This window comes from Bombina bombina, chromosome 1, assembly GCF_027579735.1.
Source record: "Bombina bombina isolate aBomBom1 chromosome 1, aBomBom1.pri, whole genome shotgun sequence".
Taxonomy (NCBI): Eukaryota; Metazoa; Chordata; class Amphibia; order Anura; family Bombinatoridae; genus Bombina; species Bombina bombina.
The window spans coordinates 975,095,165-975,107,742 of NC_069499.1; the positions used below are offsets into that span (position 1 = coordinate 975,095,165).

General features: G+C 36.3%; 1 protein-coding gene across 2 annotated transcripts in view; it reads right to left on the bottom strand.

The window, feature by feature from the left end:
- Positions 1 to 265: 265 nt before the first annotated feature.
- The window catches only part of LAMA5 (laminin subunit alpha 5), a 269,906-nt gene continuing 257,593 nt past the window's right edge, over positions 266 to 12,578 (bottom strand). For both annotated transcript variants that reach the window (XM_053706887.1, XM_053706808.1), the window contains 9 exons: positions 5,275 to 5,413; positions 4,986 to 5,137; positions 4,527 to 4,716; positions 3,978 to 4,130; positions 3,558 to 3,714; positions 3,297 to 3,427; positions 3,096 to 3,189; positions 1,929 to 2,048; positions 266 to 1,830 (listed from right to left, as the gene is read on the bottom strand). In XM_053706887.1, the coding sequence (XP_053562862.1) occupies positions 1,679 to 1,830; positions 1,929 to 2,048; positions 3,096 to 3,189; positions 3,297 to 3,427; positions 3,558 to 3,714; positions 3,978 to 4,130; positions 4,527 to 4,716; positions 4,986 to 5,137; positions 5,275 to 5,413 (1,288 nt within the window). In that variant the 3' untranslated portion in view covers positions 266 to 1,678. The remainder of the gene's footprint in view (positions 1,831 to 1,928; positions 2,049 to 3,095; positions 3,190 to 3,296; positions 3,428 to 3,557; positions 3,715 to 3,977; positions 4,131 to 4,526; positions 4,717 to 4,985; positions 5,138 to 5,274; positions 5,414 to 12,578) is intronic.

The following is a 12,578-nucleotide window of genomic DNA, read 5'->3' on the forward strand; positions in this document are numbered from 1 at the left end:
TTCCTTTGTGTTTAGAACCTATGTGGGTGATCTACTGTACTCCCTGTTCTGACATTGCTCTACTCAGGTTCTCATTCTACGTCTCAGGGTAAATGTTACCACAAATTACCAGGTGAGCAGCATTGTACATTTTGTTCTAAGGCAAAAGAATGTTAAATCAAATGTATTTAGAAAGACAAATGTCTTTTGGTGCTGGAAACGCTGAGCTATTTATCTGAATATTTATTAAAAAGCAACACAGTAATAGCTAAAGAAAAACACAAAGTTGAAAATCGTTCTTTTTATTTTTTTAATTTTACAATAATGTACCATAGATTTATATATCTCCAACTTAAAACTAAAAATCAAAATATTACATTTTTTTTATACATCCCCACATTTTAAAAGTCTAATTGATATTAAGTATCACATTTGAATAAAAAAAATAGAATATAAGTTAGAAATTTTCCTCTCTAAAAACTTAGTTGCCGTGTGATTGTGGAGTGTATATAAATATTTTATACACATGCATATATACAGACATATTTAATGTGTAAGTGCACATGTGAATTCTGTGAGTGGAATATTTTTAATTATAAATTATATATTTTTGCTTTACTACCACAGAGAAGGAAACAAGTACAATAAAATAAATATCTTCACAGGAACGATTTACAACCTTTATGTGCCTGAGAGCTACTTGTGGAATCTAACAACTGTAAGGGGTTATGGTCGCAATGTATTTTAGTGTTCAGATGAGGTGATAACCAACCATAGAGTTTTAGATTGCTGCAGAAAAGCACAGGCTCTGGAAAGGTTAACAGACACCATACACATATGGGAAGCCACTTGGAGCTACTGTATAAAAAAATATTAAAAGCGTTAATCTTTATGTGAAAAAAACCCCCATCATGTGGAGAATAAAAACTGCCAAATGGTGCAAATTGAATGTGGATTTATGAAGAAAACTTGGTTTCACTGATCTTGGGTAAAACATTATGGCATGACACCAAGGTAGGAAAGATCTATAAGCAAGAAGAGCATCAGTTACATTAGAGTGAAATGGTGGTGGAGCTCTATAGCCAGAACATCCGTAATGAGATCTATTGAGGACTGGTTTTGAGCTAAAAAGAAAGTGAAATAGGCATAACTTTTTTTTTTAATATCAACCGTGCCAATAAACTCTATATTAACATCTCCATGTAGTCTAAACGTGGATGTAAGAACCAAACCCATTTACAAGTAAATGGGGAAGTTAAAATATTATATTTAGATGTCTGCTAATAAAACTTAAAATTTTGAGTTTGATTTTGGACACTTCTCAGAAGTTAAAATGTAATCTTTTTAAATAGTTAATATCCTAGTGTCTATAGTTAAAAATAATTGACTTTGAAAGTAGTACTTTAGTTTTAATAGACTGAAAAGAGTTCCCATAAAGCAGTGAAAGGAGATAAAAGTACTAAGTAAACATACATTATTTTTTTTAAATGGGTTGGCTGTTTCTTCAACTGCCAAATAAGGCATCTGTTTCCCAGCACTGCAGCAGTAAATTAATAGCTCTGAAGCAACCATAAGACGGTTTTCAAGCACCTATATTTTTAGGTGAGCTAAATGCCACCCAGTACTGGCACAATTAGGAGCTGCCAAGTCTGTGCATTCTGACAGCTAAATTTCAGTCCTCCTGCCACCCATGTTGCTATCAAAGCGTGGGACAGGCATTGATGCCAGCAGAACCTGTGAAACTTCCTGAGTTAGAGACGTCGATGAGCTTCCTGTTAAAGACTAAGTTCCTCATGCAACCTTGGTATGATATATGAGAAGATGGTAGGTAAGATGCCATGGCAGTACCCTCTACAACAAAAAGAAGAAAGCATGTTTGACTTGTTTCTTGCAGTAAAGGAATTGATATCTTATTTCACCAAAAATACATATTTGAAAAAAATACTAACCTGGAACTCCACCCACATAAAGGATTCCTCTACCTTGGACGGATGAGGGTGTACTTGCTCCCACTGTATGATTTCCTTCTGTGTCCACATCTAACTGGATAACATTACTTCCTTTGGTAACTGTGAAAAGAAAGGTATTTTGAAGATGTCTGTAGGCAATGTCCTATCAGGGAACTGTAAAACTACTTTAAATTTGTGTAATCCAGATTATGTTGTGAGGCACCCAAAACCTAAAGTATAAAGGAATCAACCTTGTAATTGGCCTCAATATGGTAAGTGCCAATGGACTCAGTTTAGGATATATTATACAAATCTGTGCAATTAGACGGTTTATTGTAGTGTTACACGTCACCATATACATATGCTAGTCAGGTGCAAATCTCCATAGCTTACAGCAGTATCTGCATCTGATTTGACTATCACATAATAGGCAGAACAGAGTCAGTGGACATAATATATTTTCCTATTCTAGGATATAGGATTTTGTTTTTATACAAAACACATTTATTGTCTATTTTCAGCATTAAAGGGACAGTCCTATTCCAAATTTATTGTTTAAAAAGATAGTTAATACCTTTATTTATTACCGTTTCCCCAGTTTAGAATAACCAACACTGTTATATTAATATACTTTTTACCTTCCTGATCACCTTGTATCTAAGCCTCTGCAGACTGCCCCCTTATTTCAGTTATTTTCACAGACTTGCATTTTAGCCAATCAGTGCTGACTACTAGGTAACTCTACAGGAGTGACAGCAATGTTATCTATATGGCACACTTGAACGAGCACTTTCTAGCTGTAAAAACTGTCAAAATGCACTGAGATAAAAGGGAGCCTTCAAAGGCTTAGAAATCAGCCTATGAGCCTACCTAGGTTTAACTTTCAACAAAGAATACCAAGAGAACAAAGCAAATTTGATAATAGTAAGTTGTTTAAAATTGCATGCCCTATCTCAATTATTATACTTTATTTATGAAGCGCCAACATATTCCGCAGCACTGTCTATGGATACAATTGATTTAAATAAAACAATATAAGACTTGTAAGAGACAGGACAAAATTTACAAACGCATACAGGAGGAATTGAGGGCCCTATTCCCGTGGGAACATATGAAAGTTTAATAAGAGAACTCCCAAAAGTGCAAGCATTGCCCCTGTATACTGACCAGCAATGGTGTGCCACTGTCCATCACATAGAGGTTGCCTGGATTTCACTGTTGTGGAAAATTCACCAGTTCCCATGTTCAGGGTCACTGTTACCTTTAGTTTGAAATAATAGCAATGGTTAAGTGATATACAAGATGGACCTTCCTCACTAGCAAAAGTTAGTTGGTATGTTCACAAGATGAAGAAGTAACCACAAATACCTTTCTATCTGCCATGAATAGTGTGAGAAAGTGTCCGCTTGCAGTCCCAACATGAAATATAAGTCCAGAAGGATTCATTGGCCTAATATCAAGCTTCAACTCCAGGTCCTGGCCAATATCAACCAAATCCACTAAGAAAAATAAGAAATGGAAATAAAATGATGTAGCCTTAGAAAAATGTGTTACATGTACTACACATATAAAGTGAGAACAATATTTCCCCCCAGAAAATTGGTACTGTGAAATAGAATGATTATTTACCTATGCTTAGGATTCCCCCATTAGAGAAGAGAACCCCAAGTTCTGTAGCACCCTCAAAGCATGGGGTCACCCCTAAGACCCTATCTGGGGAGCCTAGTGGTTTACCATCCAACTTCAAGTTTCTCAAGCAACCACGGAAACCACTGATGGAGAAATCCTGGAAAGCAGACATAATGCATCAAATACTGAATAACAAAGGACGGGTATCATTTAGGGTTTTTGTGAGTTATAAGTTTAAAGTTACATTTGGCTGCTTCTGGCAAAATCTGGAACATGCCCTGAATTCACAGCCAGTAAAGGAGCAAAAAAGAGTGAATGACAGCAAAGGAGGGAAACAGGACATTGCAACGGGGACAATGCAGACTTGTGTCATGGCAACAACACATCTATACATGTACAGTTTTCTTATCAGAGCCTCACCGGGATGTTTGAACCACTCTTTATTGTTGGAACACCTCCAATAAATAGTGGGCTTGTTAAGGAGAATGTGGCCCCTGGGTGGATTATACTGCTTTGTGGTCTTAGTCCATCTACAACCAGCCTCATCTTGTTCTTTTCTCTTCCAAAGAAAACCTGAGATACAAAGAGGTTGTACATGTCAGTAGAATGTTATTTAAAAAGTACACAAATTATTGGTCTACAGGCGATGTGCACTTCAGCAGTAAGTGTAAAGACCTGTATATAAATTCCATGTTTAATTCACCAAATTTTATATGCCGATTAGCATAATTATAAAGTCATGCCCCGTTAAACACAGCAAAGTCAGCCATGAGGTTTCTATGTACATGTAAGAAACTCCAAGATCATCCAGAAAGGTTTTCTTGAGTGAAGTAAATATCTATGATGATGTGAATTTACTTGTTCTCTAAAATACATTTTCTTATTTTGTAAACTAAAGGATATCATAGCTTACATTTTAATATCAACATTACCCTAGTCTAAAAAGATCTCATTCAGAAGTGGCCTTACCGTATGCCAAAGCCCATCGTTGTACTTGTCTTTGCTCCTCAAGTGCAGTTTCTTCCCTCTGATATTCAGCAGAAGAATAAAACGAGCGTTGGAAACAAAGAGAGCTAGTGAGCTGCTGCCATGCCCATCACCAGCATAGAAGAGCAGCCCATGGGAGGTGTTGAGGTGAACTTCCATGGAGAAGTGGAACCTGCAGAGGACAATTAGATAGAGCTAATGTTTAACTGGTTTTGAAATTTGAAAAGCTAAATTACAAATGTTTAATTCCTATTGTAATATATTTGTTCAGCATTATTTACAGTATGTATGATTTGTTTACAAAATGTACATATAAAGCACAAATTACTTTCTTCACATGATTAGGTCCAAGATGTGTTTAATGAAAAACAGAATAAATTATCTTTCATTTTCCTTTCTTCATCCCACTCTCACACCACCATGAGTGTTATACTGACTAACCTTTCTTGAAGAGAGCCAGGAATTTTAGTGAACTCCATATAGCTGGAGGGAACTCCGCTAAATCTTAATGCACCCTTCACAGCTTTAGGAATAATGCAGGAGGAGTCTTCAGAGTGCCTACGCCCCATTAGTGCCTGTTTTTTCTTCTGAGCCTGAAACAGCAAATGCAATGAAGATTTGTTGGGAATTAGTCTCTAAACACAAAGTTGACTTGTTTATTGTCTGAGACAAAGCAGTACAAGGGACAATAATCTGCAGTGGTTCCAATGCTTTTATCCAACTCAGTTACCTTCATTTTAAGCCTGTCCTTCTTCAGCAAGGCTCTGATCTCCAGCGGCCGATCCTCAGTCATGTCTTGACAGCTCATGGTCACATTCTGACTCTGCTGATTCTGCTGCAAGTCTAGAACCATCTGTGGTTCTAACTTCCTAAAAATTGAGAAAAGTACAGGTTGGCAAATCAGTGTCAACGAATGGTGTTTGTGTGTCTTCTATGTTCTCAGGGTATTTGGTAAATCAGTTTACTACAGATCAAGTAGAATATTTTCCAAATTATTTTTATTAAATTTTTGTTATTGACAAATAGCCCATAATTTCACTTGTCAAAAACTGAAAAATATTTTTCATCCGAAATTGTGAAGAAATCATATTTAATTGAACAGAAGAAATATCTAGCCTTCAAAAGTAAAAAAATAAAAATAAAAGACCCTTCTCCTAAAACGGTAATAAGTCTTCCTTTTAGATAAGTGACAGTAGAGAGAATAAAAAGACTAAAAGCAGAGATTTTAACATGCACTTCCTATAGATAGAAAGTTAAGTAAGCCCTCCCGGACTAAACGATCACATAAAGAAACAAAATAGGTAAAATCACTAATACACAATCTAGACTTAAAGGGACACTGAACCCAATTTTTTTCTTTCATGATTCAGATAGAGCATGCAATTTTAAGCTACTTTCTAATTTATTCCTATTATCAATGTTTCTTTGTTCTCTTGCTATCTTTATTTTAAAAAGAAGACATCTAAGCTTTTTTTTATTATTCAGAACTCTGGACAGCACTTTTTTATTGGTGGATGAGTTTATCCACCAATCAGCAATAACAACCCAGGTTGATCACCAAAAATGGGCCGGCATCTAAACTTACTTTCTTGCATTTCAAATAAAGATACAAAGAGAATGAAGAAAAGTTCATAATAGCAGTAAATTAGAAAGTTGCTTAAAATGTCATGCTCTATCTGAATCAATAAAGAAAAAATTTGGGTACAGTGTCCCTTTAATCGATATAGGAGGAATAATAACCCAAATATTTTAGATTTTACTTGTATTTCAAAGACAACAAAATCACTCTCTCACATGTTTTTAATCAGTGATCATCTTTCTCATCTAGTTAAGAATGGATATATTCCCCTTTATGTTATCTGATCACGCTCATATTCTTCTGGATATGAAGTTTCCCCGTATACCGGGTCAAAGAATAGATTATTTTTTCCCAGACATCTATATAATAATCCCCAATTTCGTCAATTCATAGTGAAAGGTTGGACAGAGTATATTCAACTCAATAAAGGCTCAGTAGAGAAAATCGAAACATTATGGAATGCCTTTAAAGCAGTTATTCAAGGTGAAATTATTTTATATATGGCAAAGGAGAGAAAAAATAATAATAATAGACAATCAATGCTTTAGTTAAAAGATACAATTTATATGTCCTGCATAACTCTCCAGAATCCTGGAAGGCATACCAATTGGCCAAATCCCAAAGAGATGCTTTTCTTCTTCAAATAGAAGTAAGAAGTAGAAGCAGATCTAAGAAGGACTGGCTTTTTTCTAAGACATGGTAATAAAGCAGGGAAACGGCTTAAGAGACTTGCGAAAAATACCAAGAGATATAAAAATATCACCTCTCTCAAAATTAATACTAAACATGTTTCTAATCCACAAGATATTGACAAATTTTATCAATGTTTTTCAAAATATTTATGCATCAAAGCCAATTAATTCGCAAGTTAAGAAAAATTTTGGGGAAAATGTAAGTCTACCACAGATTACAGGAAAGAATTTAGTACATATCAATTTGCCAATTACCCGTGAAGAAGTTAAGACAGCAATAAAAAAGTTAGCATTAAATAAAGCCCCAGGCCCTGATGCCCTACCCAGTGAATTCTATAAGATCCTTGAGAAGGACCTGGGAAGGATCCGGAAAGCATTGACTCATACCGCCCTATATCACTCCTCAATGTTGATTATAAGATTTTTTACAGATTCTAGCAGACAGATTACAACCTATTCTAAACAATATAATTCACCCTGATCCGACAGGGTTTATGAGGGGGAGGTTCTTAAATACTAATACACGTAAAATAGAAATAATTTTATCCTATTTTAATCTAAAAGCTAACCAATACAAACATATTAATAGAGATGCGGCCATATTATCAATTGACACACATAAAGCTTTTGACTCACTTATATGGGATCATTTATTCAAATCTATTGGTAAATTTGGCTTTACAGGAGAATTCTTTAACATGACTCAAGCTCTATATGACTCCCCTCAAGTCTCACTTTTTATTAATTCAACTTCCACTCCAAATATTATATTGGGCAGAGGTACTCGACAGGGATGCCCCCTATCCCCTCTACTCTTTAACCTTGCTCTAGAACCCTTAGCTATATTACTAAGACAGATGATAGAAGGAATTATCTTAGGTTCTGCTAATATTAAACTTGCGTTATACGCTGATGATGTCTTAATCTTTACTGAAAATTTAGCCTATAACCTACCTAGAATTATTAAAACTTTGGAAGAGTTTCAATTAATTTCAGGCTTTAAACTAAATAAAGCAAAATCAGAGATGATGTGGTTAGTCAAGAGCTCTCCGTCGACCCCATTTAGAGAAGCTCTCAATTATATCTCATATCTGGGCCTGAAATTCTTGGTTAATCCCCGTTTAAGGTATGAGCTGAACTTCATCCCTTTAATTCAGAATCTGCAAAAATCTTCCACTTTCTCTTTCAGGTAGGATAAATTTATTCAAGATGGTATTCTTTCCCAAACTTTTATATGCTTTGCAAGCTATCCCAAAATTATTATTAAAAAAATATCTTGAAAAGATTAATAGATGTGTTCGTCAATTTATTTGGCATAATCAAAGCCCATGAATTTCGCTTAGCAGATTAACAGCAAGCAAAAGAGCCTTTGGTTTAGCACTACCAGATATAGGTAAATATAACCTTGCAACAACAGTTAAATATGTTTTTGATTGGTTTGAAGATCTAGATCACTTTTCTATCTTAGACTTGGAAAAAAATTTGATCAAACTTTATGTCCTAAAAGCAATTCCTCACATGCCTTTAAATTATTTGCCAAAGGACCTTAAACAAAACTTATTGATGAGAGATTCTCTAATAGCATGGCACAGATTTTGCAATTCATTTTGCAGCCTCCCCATATCTCACATTTAGAGGTAACCCTGAGTTTAAGAAGAGCTGTGAGTCACAGAGATGTGATTATTGGGATCAATTGGGTGTATCTTATATACCTCAATTAATAGACTTTGAACTTGGGGAAGTCTAATCGTTTGATAAATATAAAAAGTAATATAACATTTCTAATAACTTATTTTTCTCATACTTGCAAATCAGACACCTAACAAACCAACTAATAAAACTTGAAAATTGTGACTGGGAAGGTAAAAGTTATAAGATACTTACTAATCTCCTGAGACAGGGAAAGTTCTCAATTACAAATATTTATAAAATCTTACTGAATTCTCAAGAGGACAGTAATTAGAACTCTATTACCATTAAGTGGTCTGGAACTGATATCCCCGATATGACTCATGAGATTTTAATTAAATCATTCGAAAAAACATTTAAGGTCACAGCCTCAGAATATCTTAGAGAACAGCAACTACGAATACTATATCAAATTTATTCTACCCCACTTTTTTTTCTTCTTACTTTTACCAATAATTATGACAAAATTACTTGCCTTAAATGCAAACTTTTAAATGCAGATTTACTACACTGTTTTTGGACATGCCCTATAGTTAAAACTTTTTGGGGGGCAATTAACTTTTGGTGCACACGATTAAGGAAAATTTATACTAACCTTACAATATCTCACATTTTTTTTTAACATCATATAAAGATTTTAAAAAAGACTTTTACTTTGTAAACATAGTCATTCTCCTAGGTAGAATTTTTTTTTATTGAAGAATTGGAGATCAAAGAAACACCTTCAATTTTCTATATTTAAAAAACCCATTAGTGAATAAAATGCTTTCTGAAGCGGTTGATCTTCAGAAGGAGGAGTCTAGAATTGAAATTTTCTTTGACAAATGGTCGCCCCTTTTAAATTCATTGGATAAACATCTTCAAAGTCAAATTATCAACCCTTTAAAGAATTCCAACTTTATTATGGAAGCTAATCTTAGAAGGGAATGGCTATGTGATGACTAAGGGCAAGAGAGAGATAAGGACTTGTAAGGTTTACTTTATTCATTTATTCAACATGGTTTTTCTTTTTCCTTTTTTTTTCCTCTTTATATTTTATTTGGTGATTTATTTATTTTTTATTTATTATTATTTTTTTTAAATCAGAAAAAGCTCACAATTGTGATGTAAATTGGGGGTAAAAGGGAAATTGGTTGCATTACGGCACTGCGATTCAGATAATATTGACTTGGACATTTTATTTAAATTTAGTGGCAAGATTGTTTTTTCAATGAACTCAACTATTTTGTTATCTTATTTTTGACTCAATATGTCTGTATTGTTTTATACTTACATGTAATTCTTTTTCTCCAACATAGGTGTGTCCGGTCCACGGCGTCATCCTTACTTGTGGGATATTCTCTTCCCCAACAGGAAATGGCAAAGAGCCCAGCAAAGCTGGTCACATGATCCCTCCTAGGCTCCGCCTACCCCAGTCATTCTCTTTGCCGTTGTACAGGCAACATCTCCACGGAGATGGCTTAGAGTTTTTTAGTGTTTAACTGTAGTTTTTCATTATTCAATCAAGAGTTTGTTATTTTCAAATAGTGCTGGTACGTACTATTTACTCAGAAACAGAAAAGAGATGAAGAATTCTGTTTGTATGAGGAAAATGATTTTAGCAACCGTAACTAAAATCCATGGCTGTTCCACACAGGACTGTTGAGAGCAATTAACTTCAGTTGGGGGAACAGTTTGCAGTCCTTTGCTGCTTGAGGTATGACACATTCTAACAAGACGATGTAATGCTGGAAGCTGTCATTTTCCCTATGGGATCCGGTAAGCCATGTTTATTACGATTGTAAATAAGGGCTTCACAAGGGCTTATTTAGACTGTAGACCTTTTTTTGGGCTAAATCGATTGATATTAACACTTATTTAGCCTTGAGGAATCATTTATTCTGGGTATTTTGATATAATAATATCGGCAGGCACTGTTTTAGACACCTTATTCTTTAGGGGCTTTCCCAAAGCATAGGCAGAGTCTCATTTTCGCGCCGGTGTTGCGCACTTGTTTTTGAGAGGCATGGCATGCAGTCGCATGTGAGAGGAGCTCTGATACTTATAAAAGACTTCTGAAGGCGTCATTTGGTATCGTATTCCCCTTTGGGTTTGGTTGGGTCTCAGCAAAGCAGATACCAGGGACTGTAAAGGGGTTAAAGCTTAAAACGGCTCCGGTTCCGTTATTTTAAGGGTTAAAGCTTCCAAAATTGGTGTGCAATATTTTCAAGGCTTTAAGACACTGTGGTGAAAGTTTGGTGAATTTTGAACAATTCCTTCATGTTTTTTCGCAATTGCAGTAATAAAGTGTGTTCAGTTTAAAATTTAAAGTGACAGTAACGGTTTTATTTCAAAACGTTTTTTGTACTTTCTTATCAAGTTTATGCCTGTTTAACATGTCTGAACTACCAGATAGACTGTGTTCTGAATGTGGGGAAGCCAGAATTCCTATTCATTTAAATAAATGTGATTTATGTGATAATGACAATGATGCCCAAGATGATTCCTCAAGTGAGGGGAGTAAGCATGGTACTGCATCATTCCCTCCTTCGTCTACACGAGTCTTGCCCACTCAGGAGGCCCCTAGTACATCTAGCGCGCCAATACTCCTTACTATGCAACAATTAACGGCTGTAATGGATAATTCTGTCAAAAACATTTTAGCCAAAATGAACCCTTGTCAGCGTAAGCGTGGATGCTCTGTTTTAGTTACTGAAGAGCATGACGACGCTGATATTAATATCTCTGAAGGGCCCCTAACCCAATCTGAGGGGGCCAGGGAGGTTTTGTCTGAGGGAGAAATTACTGATTTAGGGAACATTTCTCAGCAGGCTGAATCTGATGTGATTACATTTAAATTTAAATTGGAACATCTCCGCATTTTGCTTAAGGAGGTATTATCCACTCTGGATGATTGTGAAAATTTGGTCATCCCAGAGAAACTATGTAAAATGGACAAGTTCCTAGAGGTGCCGGGGCTCCCAGAAGCTTTTCCTATACCCAAGCGGGTGGCGGACATTGTTAATAAAGAATGGGAAAGGCCCGGTATTCCTTTCGTCCCTCCCCCCATATTTAAAAAATTGTTTCCTATGGTCGACCCCAGAAAGGACTTATGGCAGTCAGTCCCCAAGGTCGAGGGAGCGGTTTCTACTTTAAACAAACGCACCACTATTCCCATAGAGGATAGTTGTGCTTTCAAAGATCCTATGGATAAAAAATTAGAAGGTTTGCTTAAAAAGATGTTTGTTCAGCAGGGTTACCTTCTACAACCCATTTCATGCATTGTCCCTGTCACTACAGCCGCATATTTCTGGTTTGATGAACTGATTAAGGTGCTCGATAGTGACTCTCCTCCTTATGAGGAGATTATGGACAGAGTCAATGCTCTCAAATTGGCTAATTCTTTCACTCTAGACGCCTCTTTGCAATTGGCTAAGTTAGCGGCTAAGAATTCTGGGTTTGCTATTGTGGCGCGCAGAGCGCTTTGGTTGAAATCTTGGTCGGCTGATGCGTCTTCCAAGAACAAGCTACTAAACATTCCTTTCAAGGGGAAAACGCTGTTTGGTCCTGACTTGAAAGAGATTATCTCTGATATCACTGGGGGTAAGGGCCATGCCCTTCCTCAGGATCGGCCTTTCAAGGCAAAAAATAGACCTAATTTTCGTCCCTTTCGTAAAAACGGACCAGCCCAAGGTGCTACGTCCTCTAAGCAAGAGGGTAATACTTCTCAGGCCAAGCCAGCTTGGAGACCAATGCAAGGCTGGAACAAGGGAAAGCAGGCCAAGAAACCTGCCACTGCTACCAAGACAGCATGAAATATCGGCCCCCGATCCGGGACCGGATCTGGTGGGGGGCAGACTCTCTCTCTTCGCTCAGGCTTGGGCAAGAGATGTTCTGGATCCTTGGGCGCTAGAAATAGTCTCCCAGGGTTATCTTCTGGAATTCAAGGGACTTCCCCCAAGGGGGAGGTTCCACAGGTCTCAGTTGTCTTCAGACCACATAAAAAGACAGGCGTTCTTACATTGTGTAGAAGACCTGTTAAAAATGGGAGTGATTCATTCTGTTCCATTGAGAGAACAAGGGATGGGGTTCTAC